Source organism: Carassius carassius, chromosome 23, assembly GCF_963082965.1.
Source record: "Carassius carassius chromosome 23, fCarCar2.1, whole genome shotgun sequence".
NCBI lineage: Eukaryota > Metazoa > Chordata > Actinopteri > Cypriniformes > Cyprinidae > Carassius > Carassius carassius.
This window is the reverse complement of record NC_081777.1, coordinates 25,870,649-25,895,030: the sequence shown is the minus strand read 5'-3', so window position 1 is coordinate 25,895,030 and position 24,382 is coordinate 25,870,649. Positions and strand designations below refer to the sequence as shown.

The 24,382-nt window shown below is 34.1% G+C and overlaps 1 protein-coding gene across 5 annotated transcripts in view; it reads right to left on the bottom strand.

Annotated features, from left to right (window-relative positions):
• LOC132101648 (homeodomain-interacting protein kinase 2-like) overlaps positions 1-24,382 on the bottom strand; it is a 91,960-nt gene that overhangs the window by 19,972 nt on the left and 47,606 nt on the right. For all 5 annotated transcript variants that reach the window (XM_059506744.1, XM_059506741.1, XM_059506743.1 and 2 more), the window contains 3 exons: positions 8,020-8,143; positions 4,054-4,173; positions 2,658-2,744 (listed from right to left, as the gene is read on the bottom strand). In XM_059506744.1, the coding sequence (XP_059362727.1) occupies positions 2,658-2,744; positions 4,054-4,173; positions 8,020-8,143 (331 nt within the window). The remainder of the gene's footprint in view (positions 1-2,657; positions 2,745-4,053; positions 4,174-8,019; positions 8,144-24,382) is intronic.

Genomic DNA, 24,382 nt, shown 5'->3' with positions numbered 1-24,382 from the left:
AGGGTTGAGCTGGACCGCAGACAGAAGGCAAAAGGGCCAACAAGTGCTAAGCATCTCTCGGGGAACTCCTTCAAGACTGTTGGAAGACCATTTCAGGTGACTACCTCTTGAAGCTCATCAAGAGAATGCCAAGAGTGTGCAAAGCAGTAATCAAAGCAAAAGGTGGCTACTTTGAAGAACCTAGAATATGACATATTTTCAGTTGTTTCACACTTTTTTGTTATGTATATAATTCCATATATAATTCCACATGTGTTAATTCATAGTTTTGATGCCTTCAGTGTGAATCTACAATTTTCATAGTCATGAAAATAAAGAAAACTCTTGGTCTGTACTGTATAAATACAAACATATGCATGTATATATTTAAAAAAAAAGATGTTGTTTATATATATTAAACATATTTATATATAATATAAAATATAAATATATAAATGTATATACATATATACATATAAATAAAATAAAATAAAATAAAATAATCTGTAAGAAGAAAATATAACAAAATATTTACTAAATATAAAAAAGCAAACATAAAACACAAAACCATGGGGGAAAAAGTAAATAAATAAATAAATAAAATTTTCAAATTATTAAAATATATATATATATATATATATATATATATCATTTTTTTAAATGGTTAAAATTTGTTAATGAAAATCAACCCCTGTGACACAAAAGTGCCTGTATTTAAAAAAAACATGATTTTATTGTCTGATAGGACATTTTGCCAGAGGTTTAAAGCAGTGCAGCAGAGCTTTTTTTTTCTTGGGAATCCTTGTCAGAGATGGCTAACGCATTTTTCATAGTGCCATGCTGTTTATCTGTGGCCTAACCTCACCGAGCTATCAGATAAACCGCCAGTTACTAGCGCAAATCACAGTCCTCTTTTATGCATGCTATTTTAGTCCTGCTCTCTCTCTCTCTCTCTCAGTTTTCCATCACACTGCTGCACAATAAAGAAATAATCTTTGACACATGACAAAAAATAATCATTCAGGATGAAGAATATGAACTGCAAGCGAAGGGAGTGACTGCATAGCTACCGTACACAAATCTTGCAAAAACAGTTACGCACGCACACTTAGTGAACGGTCTCTTGAAGGTGATGAAACCGAGAAAAATCATTCTTCTTGGTCTCCATTTCTCATCTGACTGTTGTATTTAAAACGGTTAAATACACAAGTGCTGTATCTCTGAGTGCAACAATTTAAAGACAGGTGCATATCATGAGACAGCTGTGCAGATGTTCCACATACAAACTGACAGAGCTGCTACAGTGGAAACTGAGGAAACACACACATAGATGTGCATATTCTATGTTCTACAAATGTATTTTGCATCTAAACTATTATCTGAGTGAAGGTGGCTTATTTATATATAGACAGACAGTCAGACAGACAGATATATATATATAGAGAGAGAGAGAGAGAGAGAGAGATTTGCTTGTTTATTTGTACATTTTGTATAATATTTTTGTATATTTATTATTATTAATTAGTTTGATTTCAAGTTTATTTGTTTATTTTCACATTGTTTCTGTTTTATTAGTGGTTCTTAATTAATAATAATAATAATAATATGACAACAATGAAATCAAACAAACAATAATAATACATATGAATAATTATTATTGTTAATAGTAATAATAGTAATAATAATTATTATTATTATTAATTTTGATACTCATTTTATACTAACACCTAATTTTTATCAAATAAAAATGAGATGTGAGTATAAAATGAGTATCAAAATTAATAATAATTATTATTATTGTTTATTTTCATTTTGTTTGTTTAGTTTTATTATCAATTTTTTATGATTTGTTATGAAATATATAAATAAATACAAATTTTATACCCATAATAACTCATATTTATTTGATTGCTTATAATAATAATAATATAAATATATTAAAATAATTTAATTACTATTATTATTATTATTTTGTTTATTTTCACATTGAAAATAGTACTATCTTTCATTCTTTTATGTTAATGAAGTTTACTGTGTACTACAATAAGTGTACTAACCAGTGCAGTAAACTGGACTACAGAGCAAGTCAGTACTTAGATCATAACACCAGAGGACCTGAACTGAGAATGAGTCTCAGATATAATTCTTGTAAAAAAGGGTGATGTGAAGGACATGAGCATGGATACATTATAGATTAAGTGTATCCAAGCATAAGCATATTTCCATGAATTCATCTGAATTTGCTGTGAATTAGATCAGCCGTTTTTATCTGATGAACTGGGATGGAGTCCGTTCCTATGGGAAAAATCCAGATTGAGGTTTGCGTCATTGTTGGCAGAAGCCTGACCCGGCCCGTCCAGACATCTGACGACCGGCCGGTGATGAGGCGTGCTGATTTCAATAACTCGCAGAAGGCAGAAGGTCATAAGTCATGTGTCTTATCACTGAATAGCTCCAAGTGGAATAAGGTTCCCATGCACCATTGTGCTTCTGATGCATGGCCTAAATTACATAACATCAAAGTTTTCTGCATAACAGAGGTGTGAGTGTTACTGGAAACTTGCCACACAGAGCTGGAGACAAAACATTTTTGAGGGTGAGGGAGGTTATTATTAGCCATGAGCCAGATTTCCACTTCTGTTGAAGCTGAAGCAGGTTTTGTGGTACCAAACTCCTACCTGTGCCATATCATCCAGGCAGTTGAAGATGTACTTGCGAGCTTCTTTAGATTTGATCCCCGTCTCTGTCTCATGGTCTTCAGGTGTCTGCAAATACAAACAGGAATACTATCAACACAATCCTGATTCATCTTTCAAGATGGCTCCACTTGAAAAAAACATCAGCGCTTCCAACATCAGGAATAAAGTTTCCAAACAGTTATTTTTTTGTCCATACAATGGAAGTCAATGAGAACTGAAACTGGTTATCAACATTATTCAAAATATCTTCTTTTAAGTAAAAGAAAGAATTGCATAGAGGTTTGAAACAACATGAGTGAGTAAATGATGACAGAATTTTCATTTTTGGATGGACTATGACTTGGAAGAACATCATGAAACATTTAAAATCAATTGGGAAAAGTAAAGACATTTTGAAATTTGGAATGAAACCCACAGTAAAGAAAACTCACAAATTAAATCTCATTCTTGAGACATATGCTGAAGAGTTCTGCTTCTCTTAATTTTCCCCTGAAAAGAATCTCAAATGTGTTTTTCTATAGAAGAGATCTCAACACTCTCAAACTGTGCTCAAATTTGCAAAAATACCAAATTTGTAATCAAAACAAGTCAGAGATTTCAAAATAAACTTAAATATTTCCCAATCCCTTTCAAGTACAGATCATTTGGGCTGTGCTATCCATGTTAATTTTAAGTCAACAGTATGTTTTCTTTTTTTATAGAAACATCTGAGGCAATGTTGACACTTAAACAGAACATAACTGAAAGATTCCCGAACTATGAAAGATAAAACCTTATCTCTTGGAAGTACATGACATTGGGTTGAGTATTTTTACAATCCAAGACACAAGCACTGAGGGCCAAAAAGTTTAGGGGGTATTGACTATGTAGGAGAACACGTTTTTCTAGTTTTATTGGATCTGTATCATATATATGGAGGGTTAGGAATGCAGCTTAGCGATGCATTGGGGTTTAATAATATCAAAGTTTCCCCATGTGAAGCTTTGCAAAGTTCACCAAAAGTTAATCTAGAGAGAAACTCTATTGACTATGGGCAACCAGCCACCGGCGCAGTAAGGATGGGGGAATGTGGAGAGAAACAGAGCAGAAAGGGATGGAAGAGTGAAAGAGGGAAGAATAAGATCGGGACGTTAAGCAGGATTTATCCCACGTCGCTCTGGTTGCCAAGTCCTCTCACACAAAACCCATTTAGCTCACATTAGCCCCTTGGTCTGTTTACAGGGTGTAGTGGATGCGTCAATTTAACTTAGTTTAGAGAGTGAGGGAATGAGAGCGAAAGAGAGAGAGAGAGAAAACAATGTCACTGCATATTATATGCGAACCAAATGAGACTAATTAAGGAAGTGAGAAAGAGAAACAGGGTGAGGGAGTTTACCTTCAGTCTCCATAGAGGATAGGTGGAGTCGGGGTCTCTGTTGAAAAACCTGGTTGTTTTCGTCCCTGCGCTTAACAGATACTCTGCTGGCAAGCCCTGCGTTTGAGAGATGTACCGGATCTGGTGGAAGACATAAACACAGGCGAAAGGAGATTTACAACTAACGTCACACTTTAGGTGCTGGATATTCACTACTTAGACATGTTAACTTGGAAAATGTGATTTTCTTGCTTGTTTTATACAGTATATAAAGGTTTAATATAAAGTATATAGACATACAGTCACAATGCAAAGTCAGTTTAATGAAACTAAGCTGTAAAAACAGTCATGGTATTAAAAATGACAAAGTCCAAATAATTTTTTATTTGTATTTTTTTCTGTTAAATATCCTGTTTGACTTCTGATAGTGAAAGTAAAATGATAAAATAAAATAAAAAAATAAAATAAAATAAAATAAAATAAAATAAAATAAAATAAAATAAAATAAAAAATAAATATTACGAAAACTGGTATAGTGAAGACATTTAACTAGCAGAGGATCTAAACATCATAGACTGACCTCTCGGTCCAACACAAAGCATGCAAATTTAAAGCGGCATTTAATATTGCAGGAAATTAAGGAGACTTTCTAAATGCATTTTATTTTGAATATATTATTAGTTAGCAATTTATTCAAAACAGAAATGCTAGAGCCTGACATCAAAGTTTTTAAAACGTCAATGCATATAATCTATAGTTTAAGTATATAGTATGTATACAGGATATAGAATAGTATATTTGGGGTGCTGGGTGGTAAGTGATTAAATTTTATTCAAAAATGTAGTACTTTAATTGTATTATATTACCTTTTAAAATGCTCATAATCAGATTACAGTTTCTATAACATATTTGTTAATAATAAAATTATTATAATTTTTTTCAAGGTTTTTTCTACGACATACAAGTCTAAAAGTATAGTAGCAAAAACAGCCTTTAATTCTAATGATCAGGGTGGAAATGAAATGTCATGAAAAATGAAATGATTCTGTTTTTGGTGCAAGAAACCTTGACTAATATCGTAAGCGGACTTCTGGGAAAAGCAACAGTGAGCTGCATTAAAACAGACTGATGACATTTTGTCTGCTCGAAAACATATCAGTCACTTGGCTGCCACGCTGATGACACAACTTCAACATTCCAGCATTAGAAGCCGAGTAAACAGCATCTATGATGAATGCTGTCACCATGAGACTGATTTCCCCTGCCAAACCCTCTTTTTACAGGTCTGTCCAGACGCTGCAATTACACAGAATGCCATTCACACACCTGAAAGATGTAAATACAAGAGCTTGGCAGCCGAAGGAATTCACAATAATAATAATAATAATAATCTCTTCCACAGCCTCAGGTGATCAGAGACCTTGATCACCGCATTTGGCTCATTTACCGTCTTGTGAAACCATTTTTCCATTCACTTTTCGAGGATTCTTGCTGGTGATTTCAAAGTGCTGTAATTAGAAATGAGCGGCAAAGACTGGAAATAACTTTTCAAGTTTTGCATCCAAGTAAAAATCTAAAGTAAATAAGGAAGCCGAGGTGAAATGTCACAAATCCTTAACATTCGGCTGCTTCCCAATCACAAGACCTCATAAATGCACCAAACGAGGGGCTGAAAAAATCCTATTACTCTGTAGTAGACAGAATCGGTGGGAGACAAATCTGCAAATCTTTTGCTGTGTTTAAGAGCTTGTTAAAGTCGGGTTTGGTTTGCTTAAAGCTAGAACATTGGCCCTGGACTGCTCCATGAGGCCAGAATTATTTTTAAGAGAAGGCTTCGCTGTAGAGCTCTGGATCTGGGCTAATTGGGCAGTTTGTGGCATGTGTCCAGAACTACGAAGGGGCAAAAGAGAGATGAAAGTCAGAGAGACGACACACACACACACACACACACACACAGCACTTCAGGAGAGCTGAGAGCGCAGGGGCCCAGCCAACAGTCAGATTTGCTTTCTCTCTCTTAAGCACAAACAGTAATTGAGGGATATTTTAACAGTCATTTTCTGAGAAAGGAGATCTCTCTCTCGGCAGGGCCACACATACATATCTTATTGGAAATATTATTTCATGAATCGTTTTCCAATTGAAACACATTACTACTACTACATTATTTATTTATCTACTTGTATCATTACTGACCACTGAATTACAAAACAGAAACACCCAAGGATGAATTATGGCATGGGTCAATGGGCCGCTGAAAGCTTGGGTTCTTGAGAATAATGAATTGAAATGCAAGGATTTATATTAAACTGAGCTTAAATGTATGCCAGTGATTGCTGTGTAAGTCGACAGTGTGGTCACTGTCGCAATGTGTTAAATATAAAACATGTGTACTATAAATGTGACTTTTAAGACTGTTTATCACAACTGCTGCTTAATTTCTTATATTTGCGATACAAGATGTAATTTCCAAACAAGAAACTGGAATTACCAGGCATGCGATCAGCTAGAGACAAAAAAGCAGGAAAATCTGACCACGCCCCCGGCACTTATTATAAAAAAAAAATAAATAAAATATATATATATATATATATATATATATATATATATATATATATATATATATATATATATATATATATATTATTACATTAAAAGATATATCTTATATTGAAATAATAGATACTATTGTCCTGTAAAAATAAAAGGCAACATTTAATAATCATGATAATAATTAATAATATATAATATAAAAATTAGGCTATTAAAAAACCTGCCAAAAGTTCGGAAATATTAAAACTATTAATGATTTTTAAATAAATCTCTTCTGCTCATCAAGGCTGTAATTATTTGATAAAAAAAGAGCAATATTGTGAAATATTCTTAAAGAAAAAAAATTCTATAATATAATTATAAAATGTAATTTATTTCCGTGACGCCTAGCAAAATTTTCTGCATCATTACAATATTGATCTTTCAAAAATCACTACAATTTCATTTGATTCTCAATTAACATTTCTGATTATGATCAATGATACTTCATATTTTGTGTGGAAATATTTATCTTTGATAATCTTTGAAATCAGCAGCATGATTTAATGGACAGTGGAGCAGATTTTGTAAACACATTTTATTTTGAATGCATTATTAGTTGGCAATTTTTTTTTTAAATATAAACAAAATATACAAAATATCAGTGCATATAACAGATAGAACACATAGTCTTTAGTCTATAGTATGCAATTTTCAGGCCGGTTAATAACGAATACTTGTAATTAGATTATTACATTTTTAAAATGCTCATAATCAGATCAAGTTTGATGCTCAGTAAACATTTCTAAATATTATCAATGTTGAAAACAGTTGTGCTGCTTCATATTTTGTGTGGCAATGATGATACATTTTATTTTTTAGGATATTTATCTTGGATAAACAGAAATGTAAAAATGAACAGCATTTATTTGCTATTATCAAATATATTAATTAAAATTATTAAAGCGAATTTAATTAAATAGAAATCTTTAGAAATTGTTTAAATGTCCTCCTTGTATCACAAATGTATGATGAATAAAATGGTAAGTTTCTCTCTCTCTCTTTTTTTTTTTTTTTTTTTTTTTACAATTTTCTTTACTGTCACTTTTAATCAATTTAACACACCTTTGCTAATAAATTAATTACTTTATAAAAAAAAAATACAGAAAATTTATTGACCATAATGTTTGCATGTATATATACAGTAACAAGACTTGTTTTTCTGCTATTTTTATACAATGCAGGGCATCAAGGGAGGGTCTCCATAGAAGCTGGCACCCCGAGTGTCCCAATCCGTCCTCGGTAACAGGCGCATGGGAACAGCCAAGATACAGTACAAGAAATACCCTCAAATTTACTAACGGTGCATACGGTGCAGCGCATACTGGATATGAAATCTCCCAGCTCTATACTGTCTCCATTTTTAATCCATTTAAAGAATTAGACAAGTCTTACCTGGTCATACTCAGATGCTCCGGGGTAGAGCGGCCAGCCCAGAAACAGCTCAGCGATGACACAACCCAGGGACCACATGTCTATGGCCTCACAGAACGGCAGACCCAGGATGATCTCTGGAGCTCTGCAGACACAGAAGTGAAATACTGTAAATACAGTCACCGCAGAACAAATACAGTTTTAAAAAAATTGATTTAGCAATAAGGACAAGTTATATATACACTATCCCTTTAAATGATCCCAATTTACAAAAAAGTCTGGTTAAGTGCACATTAATGAAGCATTTGCACTGTGCTTCACCACAGAGGGAAACTGAGATGTTTTTGGCCCAAAACCAGTTAATGTGCAACCCGTTCCATTCAGCCCAAAGCTGGCATTGGTTACGTCTCAGCCGTAAGACCTCATTGTACCCATTTAAGTTGACGGAGTTGAGGAATAAAGACAAACACTGGACGCAGTTTGTTGCCACGGACACAGCGGGTGAGGAGGGAGGAGAGAGACGGTGCGTGACTCTGGCCACCGCTTGTGAATCATCATTCTGAGGAAAGACGGAGGGCCACTCTTTTGGATAGAGGGATTGAAGATAAATAAATGCCATATGGAGGGAAAAGAAAGCGGGACATGTGTGGAAAGACAAAGAGGCTGATGTCGGGTATGGAAAGATGTTCAGCAAGCCTTAAAGGTGGAGGAAATGCACCTCTCTCTCTCTCTTACACACACACACACAGATAACAGACTGATGCCTCAGTTTTAGGGGTGAGAGTAGAACACAGTGATTTTATTTGTAAAGACAACACTAAAACCAATTAAAGCGATAAAAGCACATAACAAAACAGCTAAAAACTGAAATAAAACTGAAATAACTGAAAAAGACTGACTAAACTGAAAATGAAAACATAACTTAAAAAATGTTTAGTAAAAATGAAAGTTTATTTTTTTTATAGACATGTGTGTCAATACACAGCACACATATTATGTAAACAAAAACTTTAATTTTAAAAAAAAAATGTGATTAATCATTTGACAGCACTATTTTTTTCTAAAGAAGAAACATCTGGAACAAAACAGAAACAAAATCCTTCCGACAGGCACTCAAGGGCAGGAAAAGACTCAGTTTGGCAGTTAATTCTCCCATTGGCTCTCATGCAAGGTGTAAAGCACATGACATCACCCTTCTGAAGTGATGTCATTGCATAAAGCCTTGCGCCTGCTGGTCTGTCTGCCTGACATCATTCAAATAAACAACAGCGCTACCAGCCCAAAGTATCTCTGTGACACTGAGGACAGATTACAGCTGCCACGAATGCAAATGCATATCCCACTTCAATCTTTTCTCTGCCTTCTTCCAATGCCATATGCAAAACAGACCAGCAGCTGCTGATGCAGGACTTTTGGCGGGTGTAATAAACACAAACACACGCCACACTAAATATCATCCTCGTTCTCTCACGTATAAAACGTCTGCTAGTAATGCAAAAATCAGTGGTGAGAAATTCACAGCCCTGTTCCAGATCCACAAACACAGAAATATGAGCTCCTGTACATGCAGATGTGATACGGAGGTTCGTTTGTGGTTCATTTTGTATACCTTAACCTGTCAGGCTGTGACCCTGCAGGTGTGTTTGTGTTTGCATGCGTGGCATTGCACACCTTACATGTATGCAAGGGTGACATTATGCACACAAGTGCAAACATCCGTTCCTGTTGTTGATATTTGCATGGCAAGCCCGATGCACTCATGCTGTGAGAGTCATTTTTCATACACAATGCCACTTAGCTCAGTGCAAACAAGCACAGAAGCAAGTGGTGCTGCTTGCAGAAGGTCTTCGCACCCATTAGAAACACTGCAGTGTGCAAATAATCACCAGGTTGCTCTGGGGTAAATGTTTTTGTGGCATTGAGGTCAGGCAAAGGTTATCACACACAGTGAAAGTATGCGTCTTTGGTGCCAAAGTACTCTTCAGAAAGTCCTCAGTCATGCACACACTCATACACATGCTTGCTCGGTTGCTATTTGAGGCTCTGACGTCATTCTGTGTAGGCATGTCAAAAAGCATCGATCACAGCTGACCTTCAATATGGACCACCACTCATAACCGCAGACAGAGAGGATGCCCTGCTTTTCATTTCAGTCCACAACTCTACATCTCATTGTGCCACTATGCTTTGTTTTTCTAAAATTAGGTCATTATTGTATAGTATATTGTATTTTATTAATATACAAAAATAAATAAAATAAAAAACTAATACTACACACATACATATATACATATACATATACATATATACATATATATATATATATATATATATATATATATATATATATATATATATATATATAAACTGAAATGTACTGTACAAGCTTTTTCTTTTTATTAAGATAGTACTACCATGATTTTTAGATTGAAATGAATATGGTAATCATTTAGAACCATGGCATATACAGTATTAAAGTACCATGGTACACCACAGCATTCTCACATCGATTTATATGGCTGTTTGAAAAATAAAAATATTAAAAAAATAAATGAATAAAAAATAATAATCAAATAAAACAAAAACAAAAATTAATTAGGAATGTAGTTTAAATAAAATATCTAAAAACAAAATAATAAAATAAAATATAAAATAAAACCAAAACGCAGTTAAAATAAAAAAAATATATTTATATAACAAAAAAATATAATGCACGAAAAAAGATCACAGAATGATACACAAGTCATAAAACTATAGACCGTAGACAATCATGGGACAGTGGTTAATTAGTATTCATTTTACAAAAACATAAACACAAATGCTGCAATAGGCTGGCAGAATCAATTATCAGATCATTCATACTGAAGCTGAGCATTGTAAATGATACTGGTAGCAGAGAATAATCAATACTAATATAACCATAAAATCAATAAAACAGGGCAATGAACAAAATGATTCTCAGCAATAATAATAATTTTGAAGGACTACAGAAGAAATGTAGTGGGATTTTCAAAGTTGTTAGACAAGATGCCAGTTATTTATTGTCGTCCGATGCTCAGAGACATTCCTTTCCCCTCCTTCGTTTGACAAAAACCTTGATCCTCTGAGCGCCCGCTGACTAGCCACATTCCCTCGCAATCAGTATTTAATATTCATGTCACCGCAGCGCACTAAAACAGCGGAAGACCAAAGTTCCCGGCGTGCCATTTTAATAAACACTGTGTGAGGTGGGCTCACCGAGGGGCACATATAGACAGCTACTGCACACCTGCAACTGCAGAGAGATAGAAAAAGACGGACTGAAAATAAGAGTTGACCTGACAGAAAGAGAGACACAGACAAAAAAAAAGCGAGAGAAGGGAGGAAAACTACAGAGACAAAACAAACAGTCCAGGAGTGTGAGAACAAGAGAATGAGGGAGGCAGGGGGAGCCGTTTAGATTTCATCTCCATGGAGTCTGAGTGTGGGATCATCTCTCCACAACTTACTAAAACAACCTTGGAAATAGTCCTCCCTTTTATTGTGCTCGTTTTGTGGGAGTGCTCTTTCATTTCAAGGCCCTGTGAACCTCACCCTCTCCCGCTCGCTTCAAAACCGCTGACGATGCTATCACTCTCTCAAATACACACTTGTTTGAATTTGAAACTTTTATGCTATATAGTAGAGAACTAAGTTCATATTGTTTTATGAACAATAAAACGTTTATCAAAGTTGTTACCAAATCAACATGTGACTCACTGAGCAATGTATAGTGCGATTCACAAACAAATGACAAAGCATGTTTTGTTTCCAATAGGTTTTAAAAGTTCAATAGTTGAAACTCACTGGTTGTTCATATGACAACATTAATTATAGCTCAGGAATTAAGTAATATCTGCATTAACAACGTATTTATATCAAGTCATTATATATATAGTTGCTAAATATTTTCAGTAAAAAAAAAAAAAAACCAACAACAAAAACAATGCTGAGCAATAATTATTTATTCATATGATTTATTATTTAAGAATTATACATTAGTATAGGTGTTCCCTTGCAATGTAGCCTACATGACTGTTAAAAAATAAATCTAAATAATAAATCTAACTTGTGTCATAATACTTGAATGCCTGTCAACATTACAGATTACACAAACATAATACTACTAAATACAGAATATCCAAATATATAAAAACACAATAACCAAAATTATGTTTACCATTAAAATTGCCATTATGAACTTAATGCCACCACCCCAGACAGAGAGAGACTGCCTGCTCACTGCTATGTGTTACAAGTAGGGTGTATGCTAACGAAAGAATAAAGATCTTGAGGAGGACCTGGATTAAATGAGGAGTTTACTGGATAACGAAGGAGATTACAGACTATATACAACCGAGCACCAACCTCCCGCTCTCTCTCGTGAGGCCAATAAGGAAGTGACTAAAACTGCAATTCATCGACTGGCCGCTTGAGGTTGGCTGCAAAAGGGAGTCAGTTCCATAGACTCCCCATGTTAAAATGCCCAACTTTACAGCAGGAAAAAACATGTTTACAGCCTGGTTCAAAAAATGATTTTGGTCTAAATAGCTAAATTTGCCCTTCATGACAACTGTGAGGGGGGTGAATTTTTTTTATAACTCATCCGTTTAAATTATATTAAGACTTAAAGTTCTGCATAATTAAGGGCGTGGCCACTTGAGTGACAGGGAGATTGCCGCTGCTGACAACTGCCGTCGCGCTAGGTGGGCGTGGCTACAGCAACTAGCTCCTGCCTTTTTGCCCATTTTTGATTGTCCGGGAGAGTCGCGCAGTGGCCCGCTCTACACACTTTAGGCTTCAAAAACTCTCTTCAGTAATCTACGGGTGACGTCACGGACACTACGTCCATATTTTTATACAGTCTATGTATACAACACATTAACATCATAACTTCACAGTACTACATCAGGTTAACAGTAACAGCATGACACAGCTTTGACGTAACTTTGACAATCACGGACGAGGAGGAACCGAACAGACCGGGTATTTAAACACACAGGAGGTAATGAGGGAACTGGAGACAGGTGGGGAATAATCAATTAACCAAAACAAGAAAAGGAAGGTGACCAAATAAGGGAAAAGAAATCCATGAACGTAACACTATGATTGTCTTAAGACAATCAAGTCTAAAAATGTAAGACTGATAACTTGGACAGATGAATGGGTAGGTGTTGATGACAGTCAAATGACAGGAGATACATATTTCATTTAATTTGATCAAATAACATGAGGTATATATCATTACTATATTTTATTTTTTATTATTATATTAAATATAAACATACAATAATATAATAAAAACATTTACACACATAATATATATATATATATATATATATATATATATATATATATATATATATATATATATATATATAAATTCTTTATTATATTATATATATAAATTCTTTGTATTATATAGATATTTATATAATAGTGTTAATAAAATTAAAAATAAATGTTTATTTTAAAAATAAAAATAGTAGCATTGACAACTTGATGATTATGTGCACATTTGTTTAATATAATAACAATTATAACAAAAAAATAAAATACAAAATAAATAAAAACATAACCATCCTATTATTTTATTATTGTATGTTATTTTATTTTTGAATAAACATTTATTTGTTTCATATAAATTCTTTACTATATTATTTATTATAATAATTTATTTTTATTTTATTCATGTATTATTTATTAGATTAATTAAAACATATAACCATCAAGTAGCTCAAATTTCTGAAAATGGAAAAACACATTTTTATTTTATTTTATTTTATTATATTCAGTTTGTTCTTATATTAAATACTACATGTCATAGTACTTGCTTCTTTTATTGATTCTTCAGAAATACTATGTGTGAAACAATCATGCCAAAAAGCATTTAGAAATTGAAAACTCGAGAAGGAGAGAGTTGCGTCCCACCTGAGTGACCCCAGTCCCCCTCTCTCATCTGTAGGAGCCCGCAGGGTGCTGCATCAGCCTTGAGCCCTCAACTCTCTCTCTCCTCGTCTTCTCTCTTCCGCCCACTGTCTCATTCCCTTTCTCTCTCCCTCGCTCCAGCACTCTTTTAAGAACCCTGTGTAAGTATGTGGGTCACGTCAAGAGCTTTCTGCTTGAGGAAAAGGTCCACAGAATGAGTGTCCTAACGGACGCTCTCACATTTGCAGTCAAGTCCCAAGTGAAATGAGCTACAAGTGGAACTCTCTTCCCACAACTTTCTCAGACACACACCCTAGATTCAAACAGCCTTAGACATTTGATCAGCAGAATAAACGGTTCTGTGTTTGTTTGTGTCTGTGTGAGGAGTCTGGGATATTGTGCATCAAACAATAGTGACAGGAGTTGAAGACATTTCTAGAATATTAGTGACAGAAATATGACATGCAAATATTTGTTATTTTATTTTACTATGTTAAGTTGAACAGTGCTATAGTTCAAATATAATATAATATAATATAATACCAATATATTGGCTTTTTAATAATAAAATGCTTTAATAAATACATAATAAACATTTATTTGCCTAATTAAATATTTTAAATAGTTTGTGCCCCAGTCTGCTTGAAAATTTAAATAAATCATTTTTATATCAAATGTTATAAATAAATTAATTTATTTATTAAAACACTTAAAGTATATACGTTATGCTTGAAAATAATTCAAAAATAAATTAATTGAAAAAAATAATTTAAATTTGTCAGTAGGATTTATTTTTGATAATGGCATTTATATAAAACATTAAGCAAAAAGATAAAACAAGATAAAACACACACACATATATATATATATATATATATATATATATATATATATATATATATATATATATATATATATATATATATATATATATATATATAAAATAAAACATTCAGAAACAGTCTTTTCAACCTCCAAACTTACAGTTTTCTATGATTATTTATGATTAACTATGTATATTAACTATGACAGCATACATGACAGCATACATTTACTTGGCCAAACAGTATTATTATCAGCCAAAAGTGGCCAAATAAAGGCAATGTAATGGGCATGGCTGATATATGTCTGTCTATCACTAGCACAAACCCCTTCTGCTCCTATCACGAGCAGCAGAACACATGGAGTCGTCTGAAAGGTGTTTTTGCCTGTGGCTGCACGCTCTACGTCTCAGCCCACTGCCTCTGGGAGACACGAGGCTGTTATTTCTTCTCCTGCTTCTGAGACAAAGAGAAGGAGAGACGCTCACCTACACTGACCATATAAATCAGTAATGCGCCACCCCCCTCTATCACACCTCCATCTGTCCCTCCTCTACAGTCCAGCAGTCACACCTCCACACGTCTAATCTGATTGTGCAGGACAGATATTGTGTGTCAGTTGTGCATCTTGAGAACAGGTGCCGGCTGATGTCCTGTGACAGTGTCAGAATCCCAAATTAACATATTATCCATCCTACTGGATGCAAAAATTAGGACTGGTGCTTCTCAAATCATAGTAAGCTGAAAATAGCATACATTTGTATTTTGTACTACTGTACTAAATTCATTTTAATTTAAATCATTTTAGCCACAATCATTTGAGACTTTATTTCGACTTAAAAAAAATAAATAACAAAGACACACAAAAACAAGAAACATTTCAGGAAATGCAAGGCCAAAAGCCACAGTTGTTTTTAAATGTCATAAACTATCCTGTGTGTCAGGATAGAAAACTCTGCTCTGCACAAAGACAGAGACCGGGAGAGTCAGGCATCAGAGAGAGTGAAAGAGAGAGGGACAGGCTGTGTGTTTGTGTTCATTGTGCTCCTCAGGACTGAGCACTTCACGGCCAGACGCAATTAACCATGCTGCATTCTTCTGCCTTCACACAAACACAGTATCTCTCTCCCCCTCACACACACGGGGGTGTTAAGAGGGATTGTAATTAATAATTAAAATAGAATGGAAGATCTTGCTGCCATACGCTGGGAAAATGCATACAAAAGACCAGAAAGCAAGGGTTCAAAGCGCCCATGCTACAAACACTAGCACTTGGACATATCTGATTCATTTTAGCGATTCAAATGCATTCATTTTGTTTTCGAGTAAAATACATAAAAAAGGACATGGTTTACTTTCTTTATACACAGTCTGTGTTAAATAATCAGTGCGTGCTATTTCAATAAAAATGTTTGTCAGAGCTGAACATTTCATTTCAATGAATAAATAGATAAGTAAATTTATAAAGAACGTTTATGAATAAATAATGAACGAATAGATTATTGCATTTATTCATTTATTACATATATAGCAATTTAAAATACAGTTTTTAAAATTCTTCAGTGTCACATGATCCTTCAGAAATCATTCATGCTGATTTTGGGTTTCAGTTATTGTCAATAATTATAGCAATTTTATGATACAGAAATCTTTTATAGATGTCTTCACTACACTTGATCAATGTGTTGTGTCCTTGTTGAAAATGCACTTATTTATTTATTCATTCATTTGAATGGTAGTGTATCACAGTTTCCACAAAAATATTAAGTAGCAAAACCCAATATCGATAACATTTATAAAAATAAGACTGTTACGCCATTGTAAGAATATTCAATCAAAAACAAATCTTCAAATAGAAAACAGTTCTTAGTGTTTTGTTACTGCTGTATTTCTGATCAAATAAATGCAGCCTTGGTGAGAATATAAAAAGGCATAAAAAAAACTTTTGAACTTGTATGGCTGTCTTTTATACGTTTATGGTTCCTTAATATATAAAAAGTCACAAAATCATTAAAAAGAAGCGGTTTAAAAGAACGTTTTGTTCATCAATCAAACAGGTCTCACATGTATGTATAGTACTATCAGTGTGAATAGCCACTCTGACCTTGTGTCTTTCTCCGGGCTGAGAAGAACAGAGGAGGCTGTCTTCATTAACGTTCTCTCTGACAGGTGACTAACTTCACCCCACACAACCCACCGTGACCCGCAGTCAAGTATCATCACCTCTCTATAACAAGACCCCATTGTTTCATTCCTCAATACGCAGAACTAAACGACTCCTTTTCGTTTCATTATCTAACCTCAATTAAAGAAGGGGGTGGAATCAGCCTTTGTCCTCCTCTGGCTGGGGCACAATTATTCAATGGAACACTAGATGTTAAAATACTTGTGCTGTGGGCGTTGCTAAGTACTTACACTGTTTAAATCGGCTTTTAAGTGTGTATTTATATTTGCTCTGGGCGGTTTCCAGGGTGTCACTATGGATAAATGAATTAATGTAAATGTGTTACTATGGTGTTCTTCACAGAAATGTAATTGGAGTGACACATTTTTCAAATGCTCCATAAATATAAAAAATAGTAATGCACGTCTTGCCTTAAATCTATAACAAATTATGGTAAAAACCTAATTTAATGCTTTTCATTGATGGCAAGATAAAAATATATATTCAAGCTGAATGTAGATATGTTATAATGAACAGCAATAGACAGCAAGCACAGATCGAGGGTCAGAAACACTGAGCTTCAGATGCATTATCTTGATTACGTACAGCTGCCAGAGAGAGAGGGAGAGAATTAATGTGTATGCACACGATTCATTTGCACATCTGTCTCTTCGGGAGTAAAGCCAGGATGCATCATGCCACCTCAAATATACATGAACACAGACACTAAAAATCATACAGTATTCACAATGTGAAGTTTTTAAAGCAGGAAGATGACACATGACTGCTCAGGCTAACACTTGACACTCTTTGCTTTGGGGAAATATTCAGAATTTACTGACCATATACTAAGCTTCATCCCCTTACTGTTGCTATAGAACGTCCTTCAGGAACGAACTTGAGATTTCTCTTCTTCTTTTTCAGTCAGATGTGAATATGTGTATTTGATATTGTGTTTATGTAGGCTTATTCCTGTGATGGAAATCTCAGCCTCCAGCCATCAGTGTCACATGATCCTTCAGAAATCATTGTAATAAGATGATCTGGTGCTCAATTATGATCAATAATTAATATTTTTGTGAAATAAAATACTTATAAATAAATATAAGGTATTCTGTTTTCTGTGAAAATAAAGAAATTCTAACTTTTACCATTAAAAAAAAATCACTAAAGTAATATAAATATAAATCATATAAAATAAAAATAATATTGAAAAAATATGATTTAGATGTTAGATTTTCTATTCTGGGTAAAATAATAAAATAATACAAATAATAAAATATCAATAAAAATAACATACAATATTATACAATATTAAATAAAAATATAAGATATTCTGCTTTCAATAAAATTGAAATTCTAACTTTTAATGTAAAACAAAACCTTAATAATTACATAAAATAAATATTTAAATAACAAATGGACAAATGACTGAACTGTTAATATTTGTCATGCTTTAAACAATTTTACAAACAAAAGTTTAAACCAAAGTCTCTATAAACATCACAATGACTAGCCTCAGTCTATAAATACTTAAATTAACTTAAATATACAATCAAAACATTCTGCACTTACATAAGCAACGAGCAAATGATATGAGAAAACTGGCAGCAACAGTTGCTAAAATAGATCAGCAACATTATTAAAGCTTAGCAAAGGCTCCTTTTCAATTGATGAGTGTTAATGTGAATTATAATTAACCACGCCCACAGGTATGAAAACCTTCATTGGCTGTGCAGACACACCCTCTCCTGCTGTCTGTGTGTGTGTGTGTGTGTGTGTGTGTGTGTGTGTGTGTGTGTGTGTGTGTGTGTGAGTGTGTGTGTGTGTCAGGCAGTCATGTAACGTGACTGGCTTTTTCTCTCACACTCCAGGGCACTAAACACCTGAACAGATTAGTTTATCAGGTAAACATTGAAGAAAAACGACGGAATAAAGCAGCCAATACCACTCTAATGGCACTGATAATGGCATCAAAACGTCCTTGAGCAAGTAATGACATACCAGACACGACCAACCCGCTCTGGGAAAGGCGACTATAAAGAAAAGGCATTAAAACGTTGACAAATCACCCCTCATTCTAAACAAGGGCCCTGTGTAGGCAATCTCATAGCTATGACGTGATACAGGCAGGCATGTGACAGCTCTAATTTAGAGATTTGTGGAGAGAACAAACCAGGTGTCACTTCTGTATAGATACACCTCCACGGCCTCAGGGAAATAGCAATCTCACGGACAAAACGTGCAATAACAAAGACTCGGAGCGACAGTCGACGCTTCCGTGGAAGTCAGCTGGCGTGTTTTGAACAGCTGTGTCTACAGTGGAGTGTAATCTCTCGTTTTCAAATGCATTGGACAATTGGATCAACTAACATTTTAGAAGCGAACATTCTCAAATGGTGGTTTACTTTCATTACTGAGTTTTTTGGTTTGTTTTAACATTTCCATCATTAGGTCTAGGATGGCACAATTAATAAAAAAATCCAAATTATTTACTACTATTGTAATATTACTATTGTAAAACATATTATACTATGTTATATTATGTTTTTGGAAAAATTAAAGAACTTTTACTGCAAAAAAAAAAGAAATTAAGTAATATAAACAAAATCATATAAAATAAAAATAATATAAAAAATGTGAATATATTAGATTGTCTAATTTCTTAGTAAAAATGTGTATATCATGTTAAAAAAATAATAAAATAACAATATAAATATAAAATACTATAAAATATTAAACAAAAACTAAATATAAAAAAAAATCTAAAATCTATCTTTTACTGTAAAACAAAACTAAAATTAATAATAAAACAAATATAAAGTGCAATAAATATACAATAATATAAAATACACAAAAAAAAAAGATCAGTGAAAAAGCACAAAATAAAAATAAAAAGCATGTGTATAGAATTATCTAAATTAAAATATATTTAAATATTGGAAAATAAGTTAAACTTTCCATTTTCAGCACAGACGGACGGACGGACGGACAGACAGATAGATAGATAGATGGATATATAGAAGACGGACGGACAGACAGACAGACAGACAGTCAGACAGACGGATAGACGGACAGACTGATATACAGACGGATAGACAAACAGACAGAAGGATAGATGGATAGACAGACAGACGGATAGACGGATAGACGGACGGACGGACAGACAGACAGACAGATAGATAGATAGACATACAGACAGACAGACAGATGGATAGACAGAAAGACGGATAGACAGATAGATAGATAGATAGACGGATAGATAGACATACAGACAGACAGACAGACAGATAGATAGATAGCAATGGAATCATTTTAATTCAACAAATAGGAATGAACTATCCATTTTGCAGCCAAATGTACCCTCATAGTGATTGACATGACATGCAGGTCTTAAAAATGTAAAAGGTCTTGAAAAAAAAATATCAAAAGGTATTAAACTTCAAGTGTTGATACCTGCAGCTACCTTTTTAGCATTGACCGTGCAGTAAAGTCATTCATTTTTAATGGAATACAAAAAAAAAAAAGTGCAAAGTGCAAAGAACCTCTCATATAAACACACTGATCATAGCCAAACAGACGACAGGATAGGGTCGAAGAGGACAAGTCAAAAGATGACTTGTGGTATTTCCAACTGTTCCAGGAACAAGGGTGTGACGTCTTATCTAAACACACCAAAAGAGTCCAGCCAGGTCAAGACAACACCCCAAACCCAAACACACACAAATCTTGAGAGATATGACAAAGCAAGACAAACTTAATAACAGTGAGCCATGTTCTGAGATCAGCGCTGCACATCTGAGCCCAGATTCGAGGAGATCTGAGGCAGCAGCAGGTAGAGCAGAGTGAGTGAGACGGATGGAAAGAACGATGAAAGTCTCGGGAAGATGAGGAGTTTAGTCTGTAAAGATAAAATCTTCAGGACTGTTCACACAGGATGCAATCTTGAGTTTAAAAGAAGTAGACAGAGGACAAAAGAATTGCTAGAGTTGCTAATATAAACACTTGAGATTCCTTAAGTATTCCTTAAGTAAGTATTATTACTTTACTGCAAAATTAAACAATAAAAGTAAAATGATTATGAATAACATACAAAATAAAAATGTAATATTAAAATATAATTAAAATATAATATAAAAAATTACAAAATGTAAAAATTAAATAAGATTTTCTATTTTAGTTAAAAAAAGAGAGCATAGGAGTCATTCAGATAAGTAGACAGTAGAAAACAGAATTTGCTACTTGAGATTATATCATAATTGTATTGTAAAATAAAACAAAAATAAGAAATATTCATTACATTTAAATAATATAAAAATATAAAATATTATATAAATATGAGATTTTCCATTTTTAATTTAAATATTAAACATTTTATAGCCAATCACATAAGTAGACAAAATACAAACAGAGATGCAAATATAAACACTTGAGACTCTAACATTGTTATATTATTCTTGTAAAAAAAAAAATATATATATATACATACATACATATATATATATACTTTTGGTCTGTACTGTGTGTGTGTGTGTGTGTGAATATATATATATATATATATATATATATATATATATATATATATATATATATATATATATATATATATACACACACACACACAGTACAGACCAAAAGTTTGGACACACCTTCTCATTCAAAGAGTTATCTTTATTTTCATGACTATGAAAATTGTAGAGTCACACTGAAGGCATCAAGGGCTATTTGACCAAGAAGGAGAGTGATGGGGTGCTGTGCCAGATGACCTGGCCTCCACAGTCACCGGACCTGAACCCAATCGAGATGGTTTAGGGGTGAGCTGGACCGCAGACAGAAGGCAAAAGGGCCAACAAGTGCTAAGCATCTCTCGGGGAACTCCTTCAAGACTGTTGGAAGACCATTTCAGGTGACTACCTCTTGAAGCTCATCAAGAGAATGCCAAGAGTGTGCAAAGCAGTAATCAAAGCAAAAGGTGGCTACTTTGAAGAACCTAGATTATGACATATTTTCAGTTGTTTCACACTTTTTTGTTATGTATATAATTCCATATATAATTCCACATGTGTTAATTCATAGTTTTGATGCCTTCAGTGTGAATCTACAATTTTCATAGTCATGAAAATAAAGAAAACTCTTGCTCTGTACTGTATATATATATATATATATATATATATATATATATATATATATATATATACACACACAGTGTAACTAAAATGCATATGTGTGTGTGCGTTTGTGGGTGTGCAAACATAATCTTGTGTGAAAAACAGATGGAGTTAATATAAACACTTGAGAATCTCATCCCACCCACAGATTCATCCGAATGATCTGTCATTTTTGAACGGACATTGAACTGCTGTGTGGCGAGTCATAAGGTGAACTATTTTTAACACAACATCTTAAAAACGTGCTGCACATGGCACAAGAAGCAGCAAATCAATCTGCCGCGTGTATACAATGACCAACAGATACAAATAAATTATTAAAAATAGAATTTCTATGTGAACGACCCTTTTCACTGTTACATAATTACATAAGCCAGCACTTCTGAATGACTGAGAGAGACAGAGAGAAAAGGAGAGACCAGAGACACAGAAATGATGGGAGTATGGGCAGTGGAGAAAAAAATGAAGAAGAACGGGGTGGTGGACGAGGGCGCCCTGGCCAAGAGACAGGAAATGAGTTGGTCTGTCTCATACCCCAGGACAGAGCGGGGTGCCAAGAACACAGCTGCATTTCCTCTCTGCCCTCATATCTCTCTCTATTTCTCTCTATGATCCTTTCCCAGCTGCCAGCTGTAGTCCAGCTCAGTCATGGACAATAGAATAAAAACACTGATGGATCGGGTGAGCTTTCTTTCCCCTCTGTATTGAGTCACGATTATCATATTACCATTATTACTGAAAGCCTCTGTCATGAAAACATAGTCATTAATGATGTGAGCGTGAGTCTAAACCAATAGGAGAGGGAGGCCACAGGTTGACCCTCTGCCTCTGTCTTTCATAAATCAGGTCATGCTGTATGTGCTGGGAAAGTGATATTGCCCATGAGTTAGTTTTACTGTGGGGCATGAACGCGTTCAAGTCAACACTTTACATTTTATATGACATTTATGTTCTTGGTAGATGGTTTCCTATCAAAGAAACTGGTACATGTCCTTGAGGAAGATTGTGCCAATATTGTGTCTGTGACAGTTGCTTATGCTACAGTACAGATGATACAGTGTTTTGCTTAAACTAGTGATTATATGATGTATTTAATATGACATTAATGAGTTTAGGTCAGTTTAATGTTGAAAAGGATGGCTTTGATATATAAATATATAATACAACATATGATACATACATATGATACAGCCATCATTTTCATTTGCAACATTTAATATGCATAAACTACTAAGAGTTACATTTAGATTTACACAGCACACACACAGTATCCCCTCTACTCTTTTTTTAACTGGACAGCCTGGCCATTCTAATCATAGGTGCTATTATTTACACAGCTATCAATCTGAGCTCAGGCCGGCTCCCTCTGCAGCATATAATGACTCAGATTGATTGCTAAGCATTACATAAGATGAAATAACATCCACCGAACCCGTCCCCTATTCCCTACAACTCCGTCACCCTCCTCAAATACACCCACCCCTCCGTTTTTTTGCAGCATTCCCCTCATACAGCTTTCCATCTCTAAACTGTTTTTTTTCCTGCAATTGTCATTTTCTCTGAAATGGACAGTTTATACGTTGGTGTCCAACTGACAAAATATTTAAGCCATACAGGTTTAGAACAACATGAAGGTGAGTAAAAGATGCCAGAGTGTTTATTTTTGTGTGAAGTGATTAGACTGTGAGAAGTGGGAAAAGTTGAAACATGCACAATAACATGCATTTAAAAGTTCAAAGAGCACATTTTAAAGTTAAAACACCTTGATGGATTTGTTTGCTACAAACACACAGATTTTAACTTCACAAGATATTAACTGATGGACTGGTGACGTGTGGATTACTTGTGTTTTTATCAGCTGTTTAGACTCTCATTCTGACGGCACCCATTCACTGCAGAGGATCCATTGGTGAGCAAGTGATGTAATGCTTAATTTCTCCAAATCTTTTGTTTCTATGAAGATACAAACTCTTCTAGATCTTGGATGGCTTGAAGGGGAGTATATTTCAGTACATTTTCATTTTTGGATGAACTATTCATTTCATTTTGATTCTTCTCTTACATTCAGAATCTTGTCTGTATAGAGACCTTACTGGGTTTTTCACCTACAGTATCTTCTTACTCTCCATTTCTTTTTTATCACCCTGAATCGAAGACTCACCTTGAAGGAAAAACACAGGTGGGTAAAGTTTTTCAAGCCTCTATTGACTGTAAATTTCCACTGCGCTGCTGTGGTATGTACTTTAGTATGTAGCATGTCCGCTAAGATTGGTCCATTACACACT